Source organism: Anoplopoma fimbria, chromosome 21, assembly GCF_027596085.1.
Source record: "Anoplopoma fimbria isolate UVic2021 breed Golden Eagle Sablefish chromosome 21, Afim_UVic_2022, whole genome shotgun sequence".
Classification (NCBI taxonomy): domain Eukaryota; kingdom Metazoa; phylum Chordata; class Actinopteri; order Perciformes; family Anoplopomatidae; genus Anoplopoma; species Anoplopoma fimbria.
In genome coordinates, this window is record NC_072469.1 from 6,410,731 (window position 1) to 6,437,657 (window position 26,927).

A 26,927-nucleotide genomic window follows, 5' to 3' on the forward strand; every position below is an offset into this window, starting at 1 on the left:
GAGAAGGGGACGGGGGACGGGGGACATTGGGACAGTTGGTTATTTTTGTTAATGTTTTAAGTTTCAAGTCATGAAGTGAATGCTTAATCAACACATAAAACAGCGAGTGAATCTGCCACAGCAAACAGAAATCATGTGCACTAAATACTCACGCACATTGTAGATGAATTTGATGATCAAAGGGATCTCTTATTCACACACGTTTTCAAGTGTCAGTATGTGGTAAAACATAGATTTCAGTTTGACTGTAACCCTAATCTATCTGATTTTCTTATCTCATATTTTGCTTAAAAGGTCAGTAACTTCAATAAACATGTTCTTCTAATACAGTATATTTCTTTGGGATATTTTATTTCTTACATTAATTGAACTTTTCAGTAAATTATTCAGTATTTGTTTGCAACTGGGGCTCACTTATCTTAAGTCTCCCAAAATGACATCAAATTGAATACCAAGCGATTTAAAATTAAGTAATCTGTCAGTGAAGCAGTGGCTTATGGGAGGCAAAGTTACATGACGCCAAGTATTTGCTCAGCCTCCGCCCTTGTCAGGTCATGAGGAATTGTTTACCGTCCTATGAGACATGGCGGGCGTTCCCAGGCTTAAAGCAGCGCTGTGAGGTGCAGTGCATGCATGGCCTCAGGTCTAACAGACCGGCTCTGCTGCCCTTGGTGAAGTAAACATGTGGTTTGGATCATAATTACTTTGAGGAGCAGATATGTGATACACGCCACTCTGTTTGTGTGTGTGTGTGTGTGTGTGTGTGTGTGTGTGTGTGTGTGTGTGTGTGTGTGTGTGTGTGTGTGTGCTGCACTAGCAGAGCAAATATAGATTATCTTAAAAAGGCACAAGTTGCAGTGTTTGATTACTGAAATTAGAATGAATTATCTGCTAAAAAGAAAAACAGGGGATGAGTTGTTGAATTACCAAAACTTCCAGTTCATTGCTGCCCAGGTCCAGCTGTTCCAGTTTCACCAGGAAAGAGAGCGACCTAAATACGAACACAAAATAGCACATCCAGTAAGTCACACATTTTGTGCCCTAAAAGAAGAAAGAGCAGAGCACTGCAAACTGTTACAACATACCATTCTTTCGCATGTACCGACATATGCAAAGAATGTTTCAACACCTTATCAGCTACAGGTGACTTGTTGTTTCTCTCGTGTTCTTACACACTACAATAAATCTTTCCTAAATGTACTGAATGTGTAGGTGAGAAAGGTTCCAGCTAAAAAGGGAACATTAGTAAAAGTATTGTGAGATTATTGTCATCTTGTATTGTCAACAGGCACTTATCGTGTTTGATAGAAATGATGGGGAATTAGAGAAGAGGCCGAGCCCTGCACATGTACACTGGAGAGAGATGACACTTACGCTGGCAGAGACTTCAGCAGGTTCTCCCTGAGCTCCAACGTCACCAGGTTGGCCAGGCTGCAAAAGGAAGAGTGGCAGTGAAAGGGAGGCATGTAAAAGAGAAAGGGGGGAAAGAGTTGGCAGGTGGCGAGAGGAGAGGGTGAGGGGAGTAAAAGAGAGGGGAGAGGAGAGGCAGGTTGGTTAGTCAGATGGCGGGTCTGTTCGACGGGGCTGCCTGGCATGGTGAGGGGCTCCTCCATCTGTCGGAGCACAGCAGTGGCTCAGAGCCCAGACGGCGGCTGCCTCACAGCCCACTGGGCAACAGAAGTACACTCTTTGAAAATCTACTCAAACTCTAATGTATCAAGGATTTAACTACAGTAGAGGACCTTCAGTCTGGCAACATGGACCAGTGGGATGGCTTGTGTAGAGCACTTCTACATATAGAATATTTACCATTTCTAACGTAGCAGTATTCAGAAAAATAGGGCTGCTTTTTTTGTCAAATAATCAACTGCTTTAATTTTCTATTAGTCAACTAATCACTTCTACCGAACATACGAAAACAGTGTAAGAGGTCTTACAAGGTAAGGCTTTCAAAGTGTTTGTTTTTATCAAGTACTTGAGAGCAGAGTTGCAAAATGAACGAGATAAACACAATTTTCTGTGCTAGACCATGATTGGAATCTGAAATTTTCAATCGCAAGAAAAACACATTTTATCCTATCAAACGATCTACTACGTGCACATGTACATACTTTCCAATGTCGTTGGGCAAAGTCTGCAGTGACACGTCGTTGAGTGCCAAGTGAGCCAGCGCTCGGAGTTGAGTGAAACCATCCGGCAATCTGAAGCAGCAAGAGAGGAGGGAAAAATAGTGGAGACGGACTCTTAGTGTTTTGTTGTACAGCACATGGGATAACTTAACTCACACACACAAGACTTATTGGCCCATTACATATTCCCATCTGTTAAAGTACTCAGCATCAAAGCTTTATCCAGTCGTTGCATTGCTTTTCCATTGGAGGAAGGTAAAAGGTGAAATAGCAACTTAGACATTACTGTTTGGAGATATGGAAATATGTAATCAGAGAGCAGTGTGGCAGTGACTTTATGTAGGAATATAATAGAGATAAGCCTGACTCTTGGGTTTCATACGAGCTTTGTTTGGTCAGGAAGCACATTGTCACACAAAAGCATGATCTCCTCCAGGCAGTTGTTCACGTACTGCGGATAATTGTTTCTTAGCAACTGAAGAATTGCAGTTACAAATCAGCATTAAGTGCAGACCGTACAGTCAAACACGACTCGCTGCACATTTAAAATGGGAAACCAGAGTAATTAGAGCACATAGACGACACTTATCATGCTTTGTTTCATTTTTCATAGCAGTGCTGCTTCTTTCTCTCACTATGGCATCAGTGCAAACATCATATTTTTCTCACAGTGATGATTAATAGAGTGATGGGCTGTTCACACACTCTTACCTGGACAAGGGGTTTCCACTGAAGTCAGCGATCTCCAGGGCCCTGCAAAACTTAATGCTCTCGGGGATCTCAGAAATGTCTGCAGGAGAAAAAGAGGAGGTGTGGGAGGGAGACCATGAACATCAGCACCATGAACACACAGATTTAGAGCGCGGGGGTGGGGGGGTCGTATCCTACGGACCGAATCATTTTAAATTCCTCGTAATCACAACCAGATGAGAGAAGGAAAGTGAGAGAAAGAAAAAGGAAAACTGAGACAGGAAGAGATGGAAGTTGGACTAAAGGAGGATATGGTGAAAGATCACTATTACATCTTCATTTTCCTCCCATCACATAACATTTTGAGAGTAATCACACATGTATAGCAATTTGCTTTCATCCAAGTCATAATACATCTCATTGGACCTCAGTCTTTGTAACACATTTCAGCTGTTACTTCAGTTCTTTGGTCTTTATAGGGTGGTGCCTCCATGTATTGTAAAAAAATAGGGGTTCAAAAAAAGAACAAAAAAAGGAGGAAACCATCCAAAAGAAAATTTGGATGGTGCTGGTTGGTGGTATGGCTTCTTTGATTATGGGGCTGTTTAAATCTATTTTACCTCTGTTCTGTCCCACCTCATTTTCAAACACTGCAGATGGGATTTAGTGTCAAAATTGGCCAACAAAGCAATGAAACATATTGCTTCCGAATGAAAAAAAAGTTGAGCTGAGAGGCCCCTGGTTTTGCTGCATGCTGCTGATGATGCTTGTATCATAAAATAAATAATTTTACTTTATATTATCTATTTGATAGTGGGAAGCAAATTGAGCTAAAGTTAGTGCTTCCCAGACACTGCACTGTACAAATATACACATATAGAAGGAATCGGAACTTCTGGCATGACCAGGTAAAGCACGTTTACCACTGGATCCTGCAGGTGCAGGTCAAGAAATCCCTACTGAGCCAAGCAGCCTATGACGCTTATCTGGCTCAGTGTCTTTCTGCAGCAGGAGCAGACAGGCAGACAGAAGGGAAAGGCCCTCGCAGAGCAGATGTCTCTCATCCACCATATAGGCCCTTCCTGCCACTGAGTATCAGTGTATTTGTGTGCAGCATGCAAGGACACAGAGAGGGCAAGGTAGGTGTGTGTGTGTGTGTGTGTGTGTGTGTGTGTGTGTGTGTGTGTGTGTGTGTGTGTGTGTGTGTGTGTGTGTTGCAGCTGAAGAGTTGAAATTAACTGAAGCTCTCCAACTGATTTGTCCATGCTACTGCTGCTTAACACAACAAGGCAGTTGTTTTGTGTTTTTGGGATGGTCTAGACAAGACTGGAAGGTTATTTTAAAGCATGTCATTAAAGTAATTGTGTCTTAATGGGTGGTCTTACAAGCAGAGGTCACAGAGCAACGGACAATGTTTGCGAGTGTTTTCGTGTACCATTTCTGGAGATGTCCAGCTCCACCAGCTGCATGAAGTTGGCCACCTCAGGAGGGAGTCTCTGGATCTCATTGTCACTGAGGCCGAGCTTCCGTAGGTTCAGTAGTCTGAAGAAAGGCTGTGGAGACACAAGACGCCATGTCAATTAAAACAGAACATAAAATAGTTTCTCACGCGATCCTACAAGGGTGCATCAAGCTACAATGTTTGAAAATCGAAATGTGTTTGTAATGCCGTCAAATCTATAAAACCATATGCAGATTTCAAAAAACATATACAGAGGTGGTAAAGACACATACTAACGATTATTTTCAATTTCAAGTTCTCTGAGCTCCAAGTGAAATATTCAAACTGTCTTTGTTGCAGACCGACAGCCCAAAACTCGAGAATATTAGATTTACTACACTATAAGACAAGACAAACTGAGAAAGTGAAACCTGCAAATGATTGACATCTTTGCTTACAGTACAGATTTTAAGATAAAACAGTTATCAAAATACTTGCTGTCAATTTTAGCCAGTCAACTTATCAATGAATCAACTGATAATTTCAGCATTAATGATCATTTTTAGACCAAAAGAGTGCAAACAGCAGTGCATATGAAAAAGTTTTCAGTGGCGAGCGTGAGGCTTAAACCTGATAAAATAAGATAATTGTGTTTTAATACTGTTGCATACATTTCTGTCTGCCTAATAACAACAACTGTGAAGTGAACACAAAACATCCTGTATATTCAGATGAGGGACGTTTCCAGAACCGGTTTAAGAAAACATTCCATTATCATATTCCCCCCAAAAACTCCTCCTCACCATGGCAACGCCAACCAAACAGAGTGGCTTTCGATAGGAGAGCTGAGGAGGGTGCTGTGGCCGTGCCAAGTGCTTTCACAAGAGCCCGGTTGTTGGACAGGACAGCGCTCAGAAACATTCCTCTGCCAGCCGCGCTCTGTGTGTGTGTGTGTGTGTGTGTGTGTGTGTGTGTGTGTGTGTGTGTGTGTGTGTGTGTGTGTGTGTGTGTGTGTGTGTGTGTGTGTGTGTGTGTGTGTGTGTGTGTGTGTGTGTGTGTGTCATCTGCCGTTAAGATGGACAGACAAGACAGGCTGGCGGGGAACAGCGAGAGTAAACGGGCCAAACTATGTAGTGATTAACCCCTCAATCAGTCCCTGGTTCTGCAGCCCACAGAGGACCCACTGTCTGGCCTGTCAAGAGCCAGTCCACTCCTCAGACGCTGCGATGGAGGAAGACTCTTGAGAAAGAATGCTGACTTGGGCTTTCTGGGAGTAGGAATTTTTATGAACTCATTATTCTGGGATACTTTCGGAACATAGGATGCACAGACGTCTGCAAGCTTGGAGCCTAAACCTTAATTCAAATTAAACCTCTGGCTTGAAGCAAGGCCATCTGTTGGGAACAACCCTTGTGTGTCAATTACAAGAGATCAATTTAATAAGCTGAAAAATCCAGACAATTTCTAACCTCCCCCCTTTGTCTTTGGGATTTAACTTTTAAAATCGTAGCACTGTTACATTCATGTTTCAAACTGCTGAATAAACTTGTATTAAATCAGATAAGACAAAGCCTTCTTTATTGTGTATTGGCAGGTTTCTGTTTGACAAAAGTGTGAAAACACACATGTACACACACTTCAAACGCTTAATACAGAATAATGGGAGTGCTCTACAATCATGCTGACAAAGAGAAGAATGCTGCCGCTCAGCTCCACTCTGTTCCTCGATGACAGACATATCCTGCTTATGTGTATTGGGTTTGGATGGGGGGTGAGATGGCTACAACAGCAAGATTTTTTTCCCCAGAAGGAGTTTGCTGGAAGTGCAAGACATAGCTTGTCAGTGCTTTCCCAATTATCAAAATTTCCCAGCAATTTCCTGGTAGTTCATACTAGAATCCCCGACCTGAAGGAGAGAGAAATGAGAGGGACGAATGACGGAGACAGGGAGAGACAAAGAGGGTGTTGGCTCACTGAGTAGCAGGTGACAGGTATCAGATGACAGGAACAGGAAACAGGAGCTGAGGACAACCATGTGACCGGGGCCAAGCCCCGATGGGAACTGGCCCCCAAGGAGGGGAGGCAACCTTGCAGGCAGAACAGGTGACACTCGGAGACTGAAAGCCTCTCAGGGAAAGGGTGTGTTGAAAAAGCACACACCTGAAAACAAGAAAACACTTCGAAACATTGTGTCAACTCTCACTAAATGCTGAGGGAAAGTATTTCTTTAACTTCTCAGGGTGAGTCAGAACTCAGATACACAGTATGAGAAGCCATTCTACTGCTAATAAACAATCACCGCTTCTTTCACTCAGGCTAAACAAATGACCCAATAAAAATCTTTGCATCAGTGCATTCCTGTCCTCTCCTGATAGCGTCCAGAGCTCGATCAGTGACGAGGGAAAGCTGGACAGTAACGCTATAGTGCCTGAGAACAAGTAATTATGAACACTCACAAAGATGGCCATTCACTCCTGAGTGGCTGTTAGCAGACAGAATCTAGGAAACAACTGTGATGCTTTACCCAATCCTCAAACCAGCTTTACTCCAGCAATTAAATAAATAATACCAAGATTTGATTTACAATATCTTTTAGGTATGTTTTAGAGAAACTGTAAGACGCTGAATAACTTTGAATACGGACATAAGTTACATGTAAAAAGTGATCTTTGATGCTTCCTATCGGTCTCAGAAAAGTTAATAACTATAATAATATAATAGCTAATTCTATCAATTTGAAGTGACTCGTATGTCTCCTCCGTTTCCCACTGAAATGGAGGGGCGTACTTTCAAATTAAACAATGGACGCCCAACAGTGTTTCACGGGTCAATGGGTCAATTGGAATAACAAGCGGGAGCAGTGGGATTTAGTGTACCGCCATCGTCTCATCATTGTATTAGTGAGCCACAACCGTCTGCTCAGTGACTCAGGCAGTTTTTACAGGGCTGTGCTTGTGTGTGTGTGTGTGTGTGTGTGTGTGTAACCATTTATAGAGTGAGGCGGCACGTTGGTTAGAACAAGTGTGCTACATTTCCTTTACAACAGGGAACTTTTAATGAGTTGTTTGCTTAGGGAAGGGAGTGAAGCTGTGAACGGGAGGACGTAGTACAGTGGAACAGAAAGGAGTGAGAGGGGAGATAGGTCAATGATAGCCATGTCAGCAGAGGGCAGTGTGGGGTCTCAAGACCACTGACAGTACTAGACAGCATACCAGTCAACACAGCCCATTGGCAAATACAAATCAGAATACTACATACAAGTTTTTATCTAATGAGACTTAAAAGCATGTTTCACTTAACGACAAAACAATTGGAGAAAAGCAAGCATCAAAACTAGAAAGTAGGAAGTCTCTGTTTCTTTTTAAAAAACAGCTTTAGCACCTAAAAGATCAAATTGTGTTTGTTATGTTGAATATAAAAGTAAGAGTCACGCTTGTGTCCATGTTCCCTTTTAAACTGCTTGGAATTCCCCCCAAAAATAGGAGTAGGTAAATAACATTAATGCATCTTTGAGAACTGCATACTCTGCACATATTCTGTTGGACCATGATAAGGTTTCACACAGGGGAGGATCCGGTCTGTGTAACATCCACAATGTGACCAACCCAAGCTAGTGTGAAATGAGTTCTGCGGTGTGGGTACTTATTTGAGACGTCCCCCATTATTAGACAGGGAATGAAGCCTCGTCGCCCATGAGCAACCTGTGACAGAGAGCAGTGTGTGTGTGTGTGTGTGTGTGTGTGTGTGTGTGTGTGTGTGTGTGTGTGTGTGTGTGTGTGTGTGTGTGTGTGTGTGTGTGTGTGTGTATGTGTGACGAAAGACACAGAAATACTACGCTAAAGACATGTTGCACTTCAGTTGGTGTGTGTGCAGCATCATCATAAAAAGCTCTGCTTTGTCTTATCTGCATCGCCCCACTTGGCTTACATTCCACTCAGACGGTGTTAATGTGCCTCAGGATGTGTGATGGTATGCGTGTGCAGCGTGCATGCCTGTGCATTTTGCAGATATCCTCAAGTCACAGGAGAGAGGATCCTGTGCTGTAGGTCTATACGTCAGCTCAAACCTCGGTTTACAGAGTCTGGGTGTAATGGGTGAAACTCCTGGTACAGCAGGAGGACTCAGCAGCGTGAGTGCGTGTCAAGGGGGAAAGAGCAGCTTGTTAACGTGCATATTTGTGTGTTCACGTGTATCAGCAGCGGGTGGGTGTTTGTTTAAGAGTGTTTACGAGTGTGTTTATGTGCTCGAGAAGAGACTGTTAATTCAAAGTGGGCTGTTTGTAGACCTCACATCTTTCCAGAGAAACTAATTTAAATGCAAAGTGTGTGTTTGTGACACATGTGAGTAAACTGTATGTTCTCTGTACGACCAACGTCAAGCTGGAGGTACACTGAGCCGAAGCCTGAAGTTCACAGAGGCTGCAGTGTTCCAGTCAAGTGACTCCATTTAGCTTACGGTTTCCCTCCAATCATGGCATCAGAGTACAGACAGAGCAGGCTCCTCCTGCCCTGCACGCACACACACGCACACACACATACAGTCCAGGAGGCCGTAGAGATACCCCAGACACTCCGAGTTTGCCCTAATGCATTAACCTAGAAAACTACCACGAGAGCATACTATCTTGGCATTTAGTGAAACAACAACAAAAAAGGGCTGAACCAACTTGATCAGGTCTCTGCTCGCCTACAGAGGCATTTATTCAACGGACCCACGCATCTCAAAAAAAAGAAAGAAGAGGAAGTCAATCCACCTCCTCTAATTACCCCAACACTGTATTTTTTTTTTCTGTTTTACTCTCACACACTTCCTTTCCTCTGTAAGTGGAAGCCCTATTCACACATTCCCAAGCCTCTTAATCTTGTGCCAAATCTGCCCCGTCTGCCTAGTCCGCATGTCCCCACTCATGCAAATATCAATTCCCAGCACAATGCACACAAACTACACACACTGTGTGCACACTACTGGGGTGAGGGGCTCAAAGAGAGGGGAGGGGGGGGAGCACAGTGCTTTTGTGCTGGCCTGGACTCTTTCAGTGTCCGGGGGAGTTAAAAAACGGAGAGGATTTGGTCGACTGAGTAACTTGGTCGCTCGCTGGAATGGCGAGCCTCGTTACTGCACACGGGTTTCTATAGATAGCTGCAGTTATTGTTGTGGTAGAAACTCAGTACATGAGTGGGCACAGACACAAGGTAGTTCTGCGTGAAGAATCACTCTTCCTCCTCGTACAAAACTTATTATCTTCAGTTCAGAGTCTTGTGAGACTTAAAGCGAAAGCAAGATTGCATGCTCGGTCATTTCAAGGTCAATGTTGATGTAGCAACATGGGCTGATGTTGCGTTGCTGATTGGCCAAAGCGTCCCCTCCCTCTGTCCTCCGTGTAGACCACAGTTTGCAACCCAAATATCTCAAAACTTCTACACATGAATGAGACCCTAACTGCTCCTCTTCCCCTCCCTCCCTCCTTTTCCCACTGCTCCACATCTCTGGGTTCCCTCCATTTTCCTTGGCGGAGGGACAAAGGCCAGGCAGCCAACCCCACACAGGGCTGTCAGTCACAGGCCAGCTCTCGTTGCCCCTGCCCCCCCCCCCCCCCCCCCCCCCCAGTCTCCCACCAGCCCGGCCAGGGGATTCCTCCATTGTCCGAAAGGGCAACGCAGAGAAGAGAAAGGGGCTAGAAATGGAAGCATGAATACTTGAAAGAGGAATGTTGCAAGGGATAACAAAAAAGGCAGGGATGACTAAGAAGGATTGAGAAAGCGGTGCGGAGAAGAAAAGGAAGATTGTGTGCGATGTAGAGAGAGAGAGCTGAGAAGAAAGGGAGTGACGGAGGATTATTAATGAAGAATGGGGGGTAAACAATGGATTCCCACAGTGCTCTGGACACTAATGGGGACAGAGACTTCAGCCACTGACCAACACATTATCTCAACGGACTACAGACTCCCTGCCCTTCTCTCTCATACATGAATAAGGTCTTTTATTAATCCAAACACGCAACAACTGTCATTAATGTAGTTTAGTCCGGTCCACTGTGGCTCGTATACAGTGTGGATTACAATGCTCCCATTGGCCTCGTCATAAAACCCTCAACACAATAGGCCGACAATGCAACCATCGCACTTCCTCCGCCCCTCACCCACCGTCTCCCACACACACACCCTCTTGCAGTTGCTTGCAGCTCGGTTGTATTTGTGAGACAGAAATAAAACGGCTGCATCCACGAACACACCAGCACCACACTGCTGAATCGCACCTATGTTTTTATACTAGTGTCAATCAAACAAGCCCGCACACAAATCACAAGGCACAGAAGTAGGGGTGGGGGTGGGTGGGTGGGTGGGTGCAACGTCTTTGTGTGGCCATGTAATTGTGTCTGTGTGCCATTGTCAAAAGTGTGCATATATGTGTGTGAGTGTTTGTGTTTCACTTAAGTGGCACTTTCAGCCGTGACTTCCCTTTTTTTCCCGGCTCCAGCGCCTCAACGGGCCACACAGAGAGAAGGGGTGTGGTGAAGCCGGTATGAGTGACAGCGAAGCTAACTCCCATCACCTTACACCTGTACGGGTGACTTTGATCTGTGACTTTGATCAAACACAGCCGACACTCGAGCCAAGCGGTGTTTGAGCCCGACACTACGCATTAGCAGGTTTGAGCTACAGGCAGCTAAATTCAGCTCTGACAATAGGTCATTGAGCCATAAAAACAACGCATTTTGTTTTACAGTCCTGCCGTCATCAGTGCAGCCAACATTTGCATATGATGATGTAAAAACAAAGAAGCAATGAAGTGGAGATTTCCGGGATGACTAAATCAGCCATCAGGAGACTGCGGGCCATATTTCAGACAAAGCGATCGGAAAAGGAAAAGCAGCCATTTTATATTTTATAGGCTCTTAATGAACTCTAATGTTGTGTATTATCAAGTAAGGGCACAGCTTTTAAATATGTATCCCCAACTAATTCACTTGTTGCACCTGGGGCAATAGTTATGATCACGCTGGCATAAAAAGTGCTCTCTCCTGTTCTGTCTGCCCTCTGGACATCCTGTGTTTAACTGTGCTGCCATGTTTTCCTCAGTGAGGATGAAGTCAGGACAGAGGAATGGATGAATGCATGTATACAGTTTATGATTGTGTGCACATGAAACAATGACAGTGCAGAGATGATAAACAGCTCCAAAATAGCTGAATGACAGTACAGCCAGAAATAATGTTTCCACTAAGTGACACTGAGTGCCGATAAACTTCTTACAAAGTAAACATGGTTAATAAAAAAACAAAGTGACACCCCCCCCTAACTTTGTGTCAACTGGGAATGCGGATGAGTTTTGTTTAGTTGACACAATACTATTATGTTTCAATGGATCCTGCCTGAATACAACCAAATGTGCAGCCTGGAATGTTCCACTTATAGATTCTTATTTGACAGCTGTATATACACCAATGTCAACACATACTGTTAAATAAATAGAAAGCCTATATGAAACTGTTGATGTAGACTCCAGAGGGCTGAAGAAGACTGAGGGAGAACAGGTGGACAATGTTACTGTCCACTCACAAACACTCTATATTATTTGTATAATTTCTGTAGAAAAATAGGAAACAGGTAAAAGTAAAGTTTTATACATTTTTTTTTTTTTTTTTTTTTTTTTTTTTAAGTGTAACAAACTATTCTTACTTCTGAGAGATTCTTGTACAATAATGGTAAATACTGTGGCACTCCTTGTAATGCTTTCTGTAACTCAGAATGGTCATTGCTTGGTAAAGCGATTTTCAGTCAGCATTTTAAAAATAGACGAGTAATCCCTTTAGTGTTGCCTACTGGTGGGCTAATCACTGCTTTGGTTACTTAAACCGTCACGGTGATGAAAAGCTCGCACTACCTATTCGGAGACACCATGTCAACAAGTTGATTATCGCCAACACACAGAAAAAGAAAGAGAGAGAGAGAGAGAGAGAGAGAGAGAGAGAGAGAGAGAGAGAGAGAGAGAGAGAGATAGAGAGAGAGAGAGAGAGAGAGAGAGAGAGAGAGAGAGAGAGAGAGAGAGAGAGAGAGAGAGAGAGAGAGAGAGAGAGAGAGAAACGAGTCCCAGCACAGATTTGCAATCCAAAACCAAATTCAAAGCAGCAGCCGGGCTGAAAGCCTTCGACTTGATCTTTCCAGAGCTCTGAACACCTGCCTGCAGTTTGCCTCCGTTTCAGGTTTCATAAAGCCCATCTTCCACCTGACTAAACCAATCAGAACACTTAAGCTAGAAAATCAATATATTGTGACTGACAACATCCAACTTCTACATTAGGAGAAAGCAGGACAAACCACAACAATAGAAACTGACGAAATGACCGGCCATGTAAGAAGGTTTCTGTGGTGATGCACCGAAAATAAAAAGGCCTCCGAAGAGGGTGCAGCATAATTATCACCAACACTGCCTGGAAATGAAAACGATGACAGATACTGCAAGTGTCTGCAAATTCACAGAGCATGACCTGGCAACAGAACGATGGCCCCCAAGGTTTGTTAGCACGATTGTTTGCCAATACATGAATGAACAAGGAAGCTCACACTGCCCTAATTCAAGAGTTTACCGTTTAGTTGAACTAATGGCCTGTGATTCTCCAGCTCTGCTCTCACACAGCAGGAATGAATGAGCACACAGCGAGATCAGAAACTGTAGAGGAGGCCCTGCACCTCCACCCCCCCCTCTCCCGGACTTCATCACATGCTCTCCCCATTCTCTTTTCTGTGTTCCCACAAACATGACACAGAACCAGAGGCCCATTGTTTATAGTCCACAGAGGACGTTTGGCTCTTTCCTGGATGGGCTGGATCCGGTATGTGCTGCTTGCCTGCCAGCTCTCCGTTTGTCCAACAGTGAGGCTGTACTGCAGGGGACCTAACGTAGCAACCGGGGCCCTCTGGCGCTGCATACCTCAGGCATGGTTAGTTAGCATACTATCAACACTTAATGTGATCTCACACACACACACACACACACACACATTCTAAAACATCTAGAGGAGCACTGTGGCTCTGTAGCTGCTTGAATTAGCAGAAATAGAAAGAAGGGCATTGAACAGGCTGTGCAGAAGATATGCATGAAGCTCCTTAATATCTTTTACTATAGAGACATCGTCAAGTATTATAACTTTATTTTGTTTTATTTAAAATGCCTGTGTGTGTGTGTGTTGTGAGTGCACAAGCAGCCTCGGTACAATTGATGCATTGTATGTGTCCGGGTTGTAGCCTCCCTCACAGGATCATGTGGCTCAGTATCTATCGTTTTCCAGTAACTCCAGTGTCTCTGTGTTTTCCCTTCTCGCAGCAGACTTGAAACTGGTCTCTGTGTTTAGATTTCTCTCTCAGGAATGTTTGAAACTGACGTGGAAAAAGACAGCTACGGACATACCATAACCACATACAATGTTAACATTTGGTTGACCCTTGGCAGGTAAATTGACCTGGCGTTTTTATTTTTAAATTGAGAGATTTTTGGCCAGATATTTTTCAAACAATCAAGATTTAATGCACTGTACAACGATCATTATTCACAGCATTCCCATAAGTCTCTGCTGATACATTGAATTTACTTCAAAATACGCTCCAGTTACTCCTGGATCAAGCAATTATAAAATGAACCTCCTTTAAAAGGGACAGGGTATAGGATTTGATGGCTTCTAGCTGTGTGGTTGGAGATCTACCAACTGAATAAACTCTTTAGAAGACTGTGGTTGCTTGAGCCAGCGAGCGCAAAACCTTGGTAACGGCGTTCACCTTCCTCCTCCCCCCCCGAGGACATCCTTACCATAATAACACTAGTTTAGGAGCAACGGCTCAAGTCAGACGGCGGCCGGCGGTAACACGGTTTTGGATTTTATGTCTCAGGCTATCATAGTTTCACAAGCGTATCAGAGAACTACGCTGACCTTAAGGTAAGAGAGGTCAAGAGCCGGTGTTTGGGTTGTCTGTTCTGGGCTACTCTAGAAACATGGCGAAGCAACATGGCTGACAAGTGGACAACTGAACCCGTTCCCTATGTAGATATGAATAGCTTATTCTACGTTAACAAAAACACAAAGATTTCTAGTTTTAGGTGATTATACACTAATGAAACCGTTGTTATGAATATTATATTCAATTTCTGCTGATAGATCCCCTGAAATACCACATACTGGAATGAAAGTAACACTATATGGGGCTGGCACATGAAGAGCGCTTGTGTAACCACAAAGTAACACATGCCGAGGTGTCCTTGAGCGAGACACCTAACCCCAAGTTGCTCCCCGGGCGCTTCATTGCAGCCCACTGCTCCTCCGGGATGGGTTAAATGCAGAGAATAATTTCCCCATTGTGGGACTAATAAAGGATTGATTATTATTATTATTATTATTATTATCAAGAGGCTGCATGGCCATGAGGTCACCTTTGCCTGCTGACTCCAACAAATCTGGATTACACAAGGACTCACACAGTTTTTGAGCATATAAATTAAGAATGTCAAAGTTGGGGGAAAATGTTCTACTTGTATGAAAGCAAATTGCAACAAAACACAAATAATTCAGTTAACCTACTTTATGTACAGCGTGTATCTTGTTTTAAAAGCATGGGATGTTTGCATGGTATCATACATTTATAATTCTAAGCTTTTGAATCCGTTTTAGCTCATCAGAAAAGCAGATACACCATGAAGGTCAAAATGTGGTCCAAAAGAAAAGCTTAAAGTCACCTCTGTTATATGTAGTTCACTGATACAGCAGTGGAAAAATAATGTTCCACTTAAGGTGTTGCTCTGAAGCGTCTCTGCCTTGCAGCTGCAACTTTTTCAAACGCCCAAGGACAAAATGTGGCTCTAAGACAAGCAGACCTACTCTCTGCATCTGTATGACATGTTTGGCTCAGGCAGAGGAGAAGGCTTCGGTGTCGCAAGATGATTTGAAACAGAAGTCGGCAGGGCCTCTGTGCACACATGGAGGTACAGTGGCCCATCTGGTTTCTCTCCTGACGACACAGGGAACGCATCCCTGCATCAGACCAGCCACTGTGCCTGGGAGATCCATCACCTTGGAGACCGGCGTTGTTTAGTGAAGAATCCAGGGGAAACAAAGACGCAGAAACCTCCCTAGTGACGCTCGACTGACAGTGAAATGAAAACTGAGCATCACTTAAATCAGACACTCTATCCTGCTTGAAGATAAAACACAAAAGTGAACATCTTCACTGAATCATCACAAAACAGGAGAACCATTACTGTCATGTCACTTGGCTTCATGTCTGTAATCACGTGATTTTTCTTGTCTCTATTCAGCCAGAAGAACACTTAAGCACAAACGCTTATCCATAGTACAAGGCAGAAGACGAGGACGCCGTTACTTAGGAATACAGCAGCAACCCCTTTAATGTGTCGTCGAGACAGCATAATTACAGATTTGTCTGCACTCCCCTTCTGCACGACTCCGGAGAGGATCAATGCCAGGGACAACCAAAACACAATCCTTAAGCCTACAGGCAAGCACATGCTGATCCCCAATGGCTGTCTGAAACACTGCTCTTCTAAATGCCTGACGTCATGAACCCGATTTGTGATAGCAGATCTAAAAATACACTACAGGGGAACCTGCACATAAAAAGCCCCACACTGTACTTTAGAGCACAGACAGCACATGTTGTACCTTTGCCAGCTTGCCATGTTCCTTGTCCAACAAAAAGGGTGAAGTAACAGGGTTCAACCACACACACACACACGCTCAAGCTGTACTCGTCCTTGACCTCACCCGACATGTTCCTGTCGTCAAAAGAGCCGATAGATTGCCGAGTTCCAGCGAATAAAACACACAATCACTGTTCACAGCCAAGCCTGTGACATAATAAACTCTGCAGGACCAGACCGGTCTGCATAGAGCCGGCTAGGGGCTATGGTAAAGAAGAAGACCAGGAGGGACAGCCAAGTCATTTAAACACAAACATGCACAGTGATGATGGATTTAGCAGGGTAGCAATGATAACTAAAAAAGGGGGAGGTGTGCACCAAAATCCCCAACATTCAAACTTTCATATAATTTGTTTTATTATCAAGCTTTTCATGCAACTTCAATTTTTTTTGGGGTGAACCACAAAGTGGCAATACATCAAAGAAAAGGTGGAGTTAGGCAGAAACATGCCCACTCAAGTTGAACCTTTTTACAGTTGACAAAAACAACTTCTAGGAAAGGTATCCGATCCAACAGAGGCTGCATTGAGTTACATTATGGTGCATTTAAGCTCTAACAAGCAGAAATTAGTATTGGGCACAGGTACATAGTACCTCTATCATGATGGGTAAAAATGTTATCTAGTAAAATGTAGTTTTTGGCAAAGAACTTGAATACATTCAGTTGTTTGATTGAAATGTTTTCACAGCACTGCAAAATATGTTAGAGAAGGAATTAGGACCTGTTTGACTTCCTAACACTTCCTTTAAGCAGCTTATGATACACAATTAAAACTTCTAATGTTTAATTAAAGCAAAACTTATCATTCGAATTGTTGTTTTATGCAAATAACCAAAGAGATGACAACAACAAAGTAGAAGATAACATTTAGAATGTTTGACTACTTTTTGTCTGCTTTGAAAATGCCTGTTTTTTGTTAGTTTTATTTAAAGGCATACATTTTGCTTTTCGGACAAGTAAGTTTGGCTAGTAAAAAATCTCAGCTTCTTGGGGCAAATGGCTGAAAAAGTGTAATGTCCATCCCTGAGAGAATATAAGCCAATATATCAGAGGGGCTCCAGTCTTAAAGTACCATCAGTTTATGCCTGAAAACATATTCAGTCAACCTCGTCATGTTGTTGTTTTTTAAGTTGGAATTTAGCTGACTAAAAGTCTGGGCATCTTAGTCAAAGAAAACCATAATTATTTGATTTTAGTTTTAGTCATCAGATTATATTGAATATTTCAGTAAATTTAGTTTAGCCTAATTATCCTGTTGTTCCTTTCTCCCAAAGCCCTGTTGTTGTCATTGTAAACTTTAACTGAGGTGGGTTAGTTACTCATAGTGCTCATAACTGCTCAAAGAGGTCGGTGTCGTCTCATCGACGTCTCATCGTCTTAGTCATGGGGGGAAAAAAAAGGTCTCTGACCAACACATTTAGTCACAGTCTTTAGAAACAAAATTAACACTGCTCTACATTCCTTCAGCTGAGCTCCTTCTCAGTATTCCCATTTGTGTTTTAGGTCCCAGAAGTTCACGGTCTCTCTTAATTAAAACACAACTGGAATGAGTATAGTAAGATTCAACAAGGGGATGACTTAAATTAAGCCTGATCAGCAGGAGAATTCAACTGAAGCAAGAGGTGCGTATCATGCATGCTTGCATGTTTGTCTAAGTATAGTGCCTGTGTGTGGGCTTCACCAACAGGAATGTGAAATGAGTAAGTTCAAGTGTGTGTGTGTGTGTGTGTGTGTGTTTGAGAGAGAGAGGGAGAGAGAGAGGGGGGAGTGAGTGCAGCTTCCAGAGGGCAGGGCCAGCTCCTGAAGATTCCAGGCATGCCTGCATTTCCTCGGATGTCACGTGCAGCAGTGCAAACACAGCTATGCTGGGTTAATTACACAGAGAGCACCAAGCTACGCACTTCTCCCAAAATGTTTCAGAGTAAAGCAAAACCATTGTTAGGATAAAGTTAAGGCCTAAAATGCCACTCGTCAATTTAAGTTTATCAAAAAAATCAAGACTTCAGCTCAGAGAGAAGTTCAAAAGTAAAATCAAAACCATTATATTTGCTGTATTTAAGCTCCTGGAGACTAAATATGGTTTTGTGACGTTTGAATGAACTCTTACACAACAGCAATGGAAGAAATATTAATAGAAAGCTGCCTGGTGGCAAAGAGAATCAACACAAAGAGGCGCATTGTGATTGGTTGCAATTCCTTGAGTTAAAATAACTGACCTTTTCACGATAAACAATGCTCCGTCTATCAACACTTGGTGAATGCTGTGAGCATGTTGTCAACCGACTTGAAAAGCAAACATCAACACAAGAAAAAGCAAAGGAAACAGTTAAGTGCTGAGGTCAAAACATATTCACAAGATGAGAAAAAAACGTTGAGTAGAAAATGGGGCATTCTTGCTGCACTGGAGATGAAAAAGATGTGCTTGGGGGGCCGGAGACAGACTAATGTGCAGACACATGCTGCCATGTTTTTGTTTTTTTACAGACCAGTTACTGCTTCGTTTGTTATTCTTCTCTGGCATGAGCATGACACATTTATGCCTGCGTTGCGTTGGTGCGTGCTTCTTTGTTGTCTCCAAAGAATCCTGCTGTGTGTTCTATTGACCGCTCTCACCTATACAAACACACAAATGTTTGCGCATCTGAACCAATATCAGAAGCATGAAACTGGTCATGTGGCACAACACACACATTCAACTTGTGTTATATTGTGTTTCCTCAATAACCAATTAACAAAGCATGGCCGTGTAACTCAACAGCCATGAAGTGGCTCACATCTAAAAAAAAAAAAAGGCTCCCAATTCAGAACTAAAGCCTTTTTTTTTTTTTCACACAGGTGGCCTTGACCCCTTTACATGTTTAGTAATAGCAACAGTGCATTGGCCTGGAGACTTCCTCATACAGTAATTCACATGAAGTCCCAATTTTTTCTCTGTACTTGTACGCAGCAGTTTTGCTTGAATGGAATAGTTCCAGATTTCATATATATATATATTATATATATATATATATATATATATATATATATATATATATATATATATATATATATATATATATTTATATATCCGTCAGTTCTGTCGGGGCTAAAGGCATGTGGTTGGATTTTTTTTGTGCATGATTACTATTATTTATCGGTTTTTAATCTTTGGAACTTTACAAAGCTGCTTTCACTTTCACACTGCAAATGTAAAGATGTGATAGTTCAAATTAAATATGTTAATCACAAGATCCAAGTCCTCATATCAAAATCGGTGTGTCACATTACGGCAAAAAGTTAAGAAAAATTGATTTTAAAATACACAATGCTCTGCCAAAATCAAAGCACAAGTGAGACAAGAGAAACCCGCATAGAACTGACCGGCAGAGAAGAGAGGAACACGTTGAAGTAACATTGAAAAACATTTACTACAAAAGATTACACAATTCCCCTTTCTTTAAAAGTCGTCACACTTCAAAAGGTCCATTCTTTCAGGAGTTTCGGCAATTTATTCCATTGGAAAAAAATGATTTATCTGTGGGCGCCACCCAAATTACAACTGAAGACACACCAGCATATTCAGCAAAAAGTCACCACAATCAAATAGAACATGGCATGTTTTTTATAACATTCAGTGATTCTGACTAATGGTAGGTAAAATCAATAGTGTGATCAATAAGGAGGAGAGGTAGACAACAAAGCAATTTAGATAAATTGAAAATGATAATTCAGTCAATAATAACTTAAGTGACAGGAAACTTGAAACACTGAGCTCTGCAATAGGGCTCTGTTATAGCATAGAACATGAATCTGTATTTTATCAGTCAGCAAGTAAATATTGTATGCACTGGCACTGAAACACAAATTTGTTTTAGAAGTGTGTGTGTGTGTGTGTGTGTGTGTGTGTGTGTGTGTGTGTGTGTGTGTGTGTGTGTGTGTGTGTGTGTGTGTGTGTGTCTGTGCAGAAAAGGTATGCTTGGCTTCACTTATAGCTGACCAGCTGTCTCAAGAAAGCTTTCAACACGACCACAAAGAAGCTCTTAGCATCATTGATTATTACACGTTCAAGACATTTTCACAGATTGGTTCATGGTCAAGATATAAGCCGGAGACATTTCTTTTTTTCTGTGCACAATCACAACACAAACTGGACATATTGTTCATTTGCAGAAAAGTTATGTAGATTAAAAGCAGAGACAAAAGTTCTCGAGCACAAAATATTTCTGCTATTCATAAATACACTCAAAATATTCCCCAAATGGAACCAAATGTTTTCACTCTGCAGCTACCAAGATGACAGGCAGTGAGATAGAGTGAGACAAGTGAGGAGTGCTCAAGTGGTGTAGACACTGCCGTCATGTTAGTCAACACTGTGTGTGTGTTACTGTACTTTATCATGACTCCTGAGCCCTTGGGCTTAACATTCCGTCATGGGTTGGTGCCACATCTTGTAACATTGCAGAGAAACAAGGTGCTTTACATTAGTTATCATAAACTCTATCAGTCAGAAGACACTGAGCCTCTGAGTGTGTATATATGGGAGAGGCAGGATGAGGACCGAAACAGAAACACTGCTGTACTAGGAGGGAGTGTGCAGCACTGGGGTAAACAACAATAAAACATAAGCCAATTTTTTTCCTCAAACCCTTCTGTGTTTATGCCGGGACTCAACGTTCCCGCTACGAAACAAGGTCCAGAGTGGAGATGGTCTCACAGAAAGAGGGCATTCCACGGCTCACTTGATTATTCCCACTTCCTGCTCGCAGAGACGCTCCCAACCAAAAAAAGAATCAACAACAAAAATCACGGCGTCAGCAAATCAGACTGGGCTGAAACCTAGACACTGAGTGGAAAAAAACTAAACAGAGCTTTGTGTGAACTGGCCACCTGTTTCAAAAAAACACATGTTAAAGCAGAGCAGTTCTGTTGTGGCAGCTGTTATGACGATGAGGTGGTTGCTAATTGGTTAAAATGTCCCGCTCCTAATGCTGAATACGTATTAAAACAGAATTTGTGGTAAGTGGTTAAAAGGCGGCTTCTTGGTCTAAATATAGCGAGTCTCTTGGGTGGAGATGAGAGAGCTGAAGGTGTGGGACGGTGACCCATTGAAAGCCACAGGTACAGAAAGTACACAGAGGCTGAGGATGCAAGGGCTTATCAGGTTTCAGAGTGATAGATAGAGGCCTTCAATGGCAGTGTGTGGCCAGCAGATAAAGGGCAGCATTTGTTTGTGGTTGGTTTAATGCCATCCCGGCTGACCTTTCCCCCCCCCAAACAGGCAGGGACATCAGCACCCGGACAGATTAGCCCTCAAAAGGACCATTTGTGTGACTGAAGGTGTTGTTCCTGAGCTCCTGCATATTCAAACGGTTCAGAAAAGAGCATCGTTTCTAGAGAAATATCATTTCTGAATTCAACCAATCCAAACTTCTGAACATAACTTGTTGAAAATGTGCGAGAGGAACAGACGGACAGTTTACTCAAGCAGAATAAACATCGGCGCAACATGACCTCAAACTGTTCTGCTAACAGGATGGGAAATAACCAACCTTGTACACGGCAATTACAACTGACTAATACGTGTTTACCAGGCCTTATCGACAGGTAGAATATCTTACTGTTTCTCTTCTTTTTTTTTTTACATTTTCTTGCATTTTGGTTCAAAGATTGAAGTGTGCCGTTCTCTGCTCCCTCAAACTCTGAGATTCTAAACACTGGCTGCTGAGAGGATGAAATCAATACGTAATACAATGGGCCAAAAGAAGAGAAACGGGGACAGCTTTGCAAAAAGAAAAAGGCGTCACCTTAAAAAGGCGTCTGTGTGTACTTAATGCCTGTAGCCAACAAAGCTCCTGTCCTATCACAGGGCTCCAGCAGGGCATGTGGCGCAGCCACAGACTCTCCCCAATCGCAAACAGCTGCCATAACCGCTGAAGCCATCAATTATTCACCGGGGCATTGCCTTATTGTTTACCTTTGCGAATGGCAACCAAGGCCACAGTGCATGGGAGGGTGGCGAGTAACAGCAGCGCGAGTTTACCAGCGTTAGGTCCGAATCACACTTCCGCAGAAAGAAAACTAGGGAATCATGGGACGCATTGTCATGTGACATGTGACCAGGAAATGCTACTGTGCTGAAAGTCAACAGAACCACACAGGGTTGAACCAACAATAGTGAAATGACACGTAGGGATGGGCATTTAAAGCAAAAACACTATTCAATCATTCTTTGAAGATCACCTGCCCCATCGACTTCCATTATGATTAATCTGCCAACATGCATTTGTAATTGCTAATCTATTTTTAGGAAAAAAATAATTCTGCACTTTCACAAAAGTACCCAAAAACAATTAATTGACAAACAAAATTGTTGTTGATTAATTGTAGATGAGATGCATCAAGCAATGATTCAATTCTGGGGGGGGAAGGCCGTCATCATGGTCAATAGAAATCCTACACACCGTTTACATAGTATATGGACATATTTACTTGTACATACTGTACATAATTATCTATACCACGTGTACCCATAGCAGCCATGTGTTTACATAACCCAGTTAACATTGAACACATGATTTCCCAAAGTGAAAGAGAGGGAAGGAGGGAGGATGTGTGTGTGTGTGTGTGTGTGTGTGTGTGTGTGTGTGTGTGTGTGTGTGTGTGTGTGTGTGTGTGTGTGTGTGTGTGTGTGTGTGTGTGTGTGTGTGTGTGTGTGCCTGTCGGATAGAACAAAGCAGAGGATCCGTCTTCATGCAGAAGTCTCCTGTGGACGGCCTGTTTGCTCTGCGGCCACTTCTCTGGCTGCTTCTCTCCCACCTGACACTACATGTCAGCCCTGACTCTGGTGTTCATGGTTGGATGGACGGCCCCCGACACCACCAGGAACCCCTAGAGGACCCGAAGGCTCAGTGGAGCTCGGCTCAGCTCCCTGATCACTTCCTCCAATGGAGCTTCCCCCCTTGTCCTGTTAATCCATCTCCGGAATGAAATACACCCCCCACTACTACTACTACTACTTCATACTCACTCTCTCACACACCCACCTCCCGTTACCCCTCTGTCCCACCAGATTGGGGGGGGAGGGGGGATGGCAGGATGTGAGACCAGCTGGTCATCAGCTCAGACAAAGAAACCTGCTGAATGTGCTCTTGCATCAAAAAGAATCTCTCACATTGCTGTTTCTTCATGGCCTCTCCAGCTCTGGATCACTTTTTTAGTCTCTGTGAAACAGCCTGATTCCTTTAAAGGGGGGGAACTCCACTTCTGGTTTTCTCACGGTTGTGGTCCTCTACAAATCAGGGTGGGGGTAGAGTCACGTTCAGCCACAAGCTGAGGAAATCTTATAGTCTGGCCTAATACATGAAAACAAAACAATCACAACAAAACATACTTAAGATGTATTTACACTGCGTGTGCCATAGTACATCCGGTTTCAACATGCTTTGCTAAAGCATGTTGAAACCGTGCTTGCTAAAGTAGGAAAGAGGAGGGAGTGAGGAAAGAGCTGCGACAGAGCAACGATGGGGTTCTACCGCAGAGAGGCCCGTGGCAGGTGTAATTTATCTTTGGTCCTAGCCTGGTTCAGCCGGTCGCTAGGGAGAGACAAACCAGGGTTCTCCTCTAAAGTTAACTGGAGTCTCAGGGAGGAGAGATCGACTGCAGGACTCGCATGTACACTGGAAGGACACAGAGTAATGTGTATATGTCCTAGATTTATAAAGAACTTCCATCAGCAGGCACCAAACCTTTGGCTTTAAAGCGCAGCCAGGATGCATTTCTCTCACTCCTTTATTAGGATTAATAGATGGGTGGAACACCATTCATTTTCAATTAGACTCAGCCATTTAATCTTCCTTAAGGTAATAATAAAGACTAATAAAATAAAGACATAAAACACAACACTTGACTATTCAAGCCTGGGTAAACAATGGCAGACCAATCTATATTCAGCAAGAGCTGAGTGAAGGGGATTAATTCGGGTTTCTCTTGACCCGAGGCTGAACATACACAGGGGACTCGAGAGAAAGGCACTTAGATTTTTATCAGTGCGTTTATGGGCTCGAAAAAGAGACCCCAAATGGCAGAGAGGCTGATCCCAGAGGAAGCGTACACTGAGACCCACTGGCGTGCATGAAGGGGGGGTCACAACTGAGGTGCTGAGGGGCATTTTCATGGCCGGATGAATCCCTAATCTGCCCTTTAGCCACAAATCTGTTAGCACACACACACACACACACAGAGAGGGAGAGAGAGAGAGAGAGAGAGAGAGAGAGAGAGAGAGAGAGAGAGAGAGAGAGAGAGAGAGCGCACTGGTGACAGCTGAGGCTAAAACATATTGCATAGTGGTCTTTTCTATTTATCACAAACATATACTTATGTTTATATATTCAAATCTCATATTCCCATTTCCGACCAAACCTGACCTCTTGTAGTGTAACTTTATGAATAGGTAATTCAAAGATTTAGTTGCTGATAGCAGTTATAGATTTTCTCACAGCCCAGATATTGGATGCAACAGTTCTCATATTTCTCGTGTGTCAAGTGTTAAGGCAGGAAATCTGCACTGTAACAGATCAAGTTTACCTGGAAGATCCTATTAGGTAATAATACCGAGAGCAACGTGCTTAAAACCTGTTTTGCAAAGTCTGATGGGGACACACCCATCAGGGATTTGTTCCCTATTTCAACAATGGAAAAACCAAAATAAGAACAGGTAAATATACTTGTTGTACATGTAAATGTGTCGGAGCCATTTTTCGGCTGCTGCCCACTCACTGCACCTGCAGCCGGCTCCACCCAGCAGGTGTAACTGACCTACAGCAAATATCAAAAGTGATGGTTTGAGTCATGATATGCTTTGAGACTTAATGTACGCCTGGTCAAGGGCAGTGCAGCGCACACACAGGACACACACAGAGCCAAGACATTGGATATGAGGGGAGGGGCAATCGGACTTGTGAATGGACTTCTTTGTGACATATCATGGGACTCGAGAATTACTAAAAAGATAGTTCCCTCTACCTCAACATGATCTTTGAGGCAGGGTCAGTTTGTCAAAGCAGCAAAGAGAAATTCAGATTGGCTCAGTGCAAACTACAATCGCTGAAAACAGAACAAGTTTAGGGAAATACCGATTTGATTGTGAGGAATGCCCTTTTAACCAGTCTATCACAAGCAATTCTTTAATAATTAACAGGAAAAACTTGAGTAACCAGCTCACTCTCACTGTTTGCTCTAATGTTTCCATCATAAACATGGCTCATTCATAGTTAAACTACATTAAAACTCAAAAACTAGTTGACCTAATAGCAAAACAAAAGAGCTTATTGCAGACTATTTGAGATTAGTTTTTGTGTAATCAGAAAACAGAGCTGCAATACAGCACTACGGGTAAAGGATGTATGGACATGAGGGGAATTCCTGACCAGCTGCCTGCTTCAAAGGTTTCTCTTAAGTCATTCCACACAGATACGTCATACTTAATGCTACTACATGATGTAGTATAATCACTGCCTGCATAAAATCTTGCACTAAAATCTGACAAAAACAGAAAAACAGTCATTCTAAATTCTCTCTTTTTTTTCTTCTTTTTTTTTTTACAAACCTAAAATGATCTTTATGTGGCAAATTGAGACATCATTGCCGCCGGGAGTATAATCTAAGATTGGTGGGCAGTGCGGTGGGGGTGAGTCACAGCAAACTTAAGAAACCATCAGGGCGTCTAAATCTCCATCTGTTCACTATGTTAAACCCCAGGCAACACCATCTAGACCTATCCACCTATGGCAGCAACCAACACCAAACACCACCACTCATCACAATAGCTTTATTGACCATTATCAATTTAAAACATGATATTTTTGTAAAATGACAGAGAAATGTACCTGACTGAAACTACCTGTAAGCTTGTGACTGTGCCCCAGGTCAGTTTTAAGCCCCCTTTTTGAAAGACATGAGTTCGTGAAGGTGTCACCTCTGAGCCCATTACCTCCATCTATGGAATACGATAGAACTGCTGAGCAAAAATGACTCGAGACGTCAGACTGACATCTAAAAATAGAATCAGTCCACAGACTCATCCCTGACTTGAATATACAGTGACAGGGAGAGCGCACACAAATGCATCCAGACGTTCAGACCATCCCTTACTCATGAGCTCATTACGGTAATGCCATTCATCGTACCGTCAGTGGCCTTGTTCCCGACCCCTGTATGGGCCCGACCTCTCGCACTGCTCCCTCGCTGAAGGCCCCGCTGACTCAGAGGACCAGAGAGGGCCCGTATGCTTTGTGTCTGCACGCTACGCATTCACCACGGCCACACGAGACGTTCTGTCACCTCGCATTTCTGTCTCCTGGTTGAAGCCAGGCCCACACGGAGACTGTGTCGGCTTGCTGCCTGCGCCAGAATATTTGGGTGAATCTGTCACTCAGCATTTCAAGGGGCCCTGCACCAGGTTCACTGTGGATATCTGACAGGCATGAACTAAGTGGAGGGAAATAAGTGTCTGCAGGTAAGCCTCATCAGGACAAGTAGGCTTTTTCTGACTAGAAAATGGCCACAACTGCACTGAAGACGGGTTAAATATTCAGCAGAAAAAACAGCGAAGCTCAGAGCCAAGTTTTTCTCCCCAGAGAAGTTACACACGAGACCATATTTCATCAAACGAACTCAGATGTTAAATAATGAGCCGTGTGTAAAAGCTAACACATGTCAAAACAAAGGGAGTGTTCAAAACCACAAATGCATCCATTAGACGGTAGAAGAAGAAATTACATTGTTTGTGACTCCCAAAGGTAACAGGCAGCCCTGTCGACGCTTTGGCCTCTGTTGACCTTGACTTGTTAACTGTCCTCATTAGCGAACGTGCCACTTCCCCCATTCAACACCAAGCTAAAGACATTAAATGTCTACTGACAAGTCTATTGATACAAACTCCGTGCTCCATCACAACCACAGTCAGTCCCTTGTTCAAATTATG

The 26,927-nt window shown here is 43.1% G+C and overlaps 1 protein-coding gene across 1 annotated transcript in view; it reads right to left on the reverse strand.

The window, feature by feature from the left end:
* scrib (scribble planar cell polarity protein) overlaps window positions 1–26,927 on the reverse strand; it is a 66,139-nt gene that overhangs the window by 35,858 nt on the left and 3,354 nt on the right. The window contains 5 exon segments of the mRNA XM_054623180.1: window positions 928–991; window positions 1,375–1,431; window positions 2,112–2,201; window positions 2,841–2,919; window positions 4,255–4,372. Coding sequence (XP_054479155.1) covers window positions 928–991; window positions 1,375–1,431; window positions 2,112–2,201; window positions 2,841–2,919; window positions 4,255–4,372 — 408 coding nt within the window.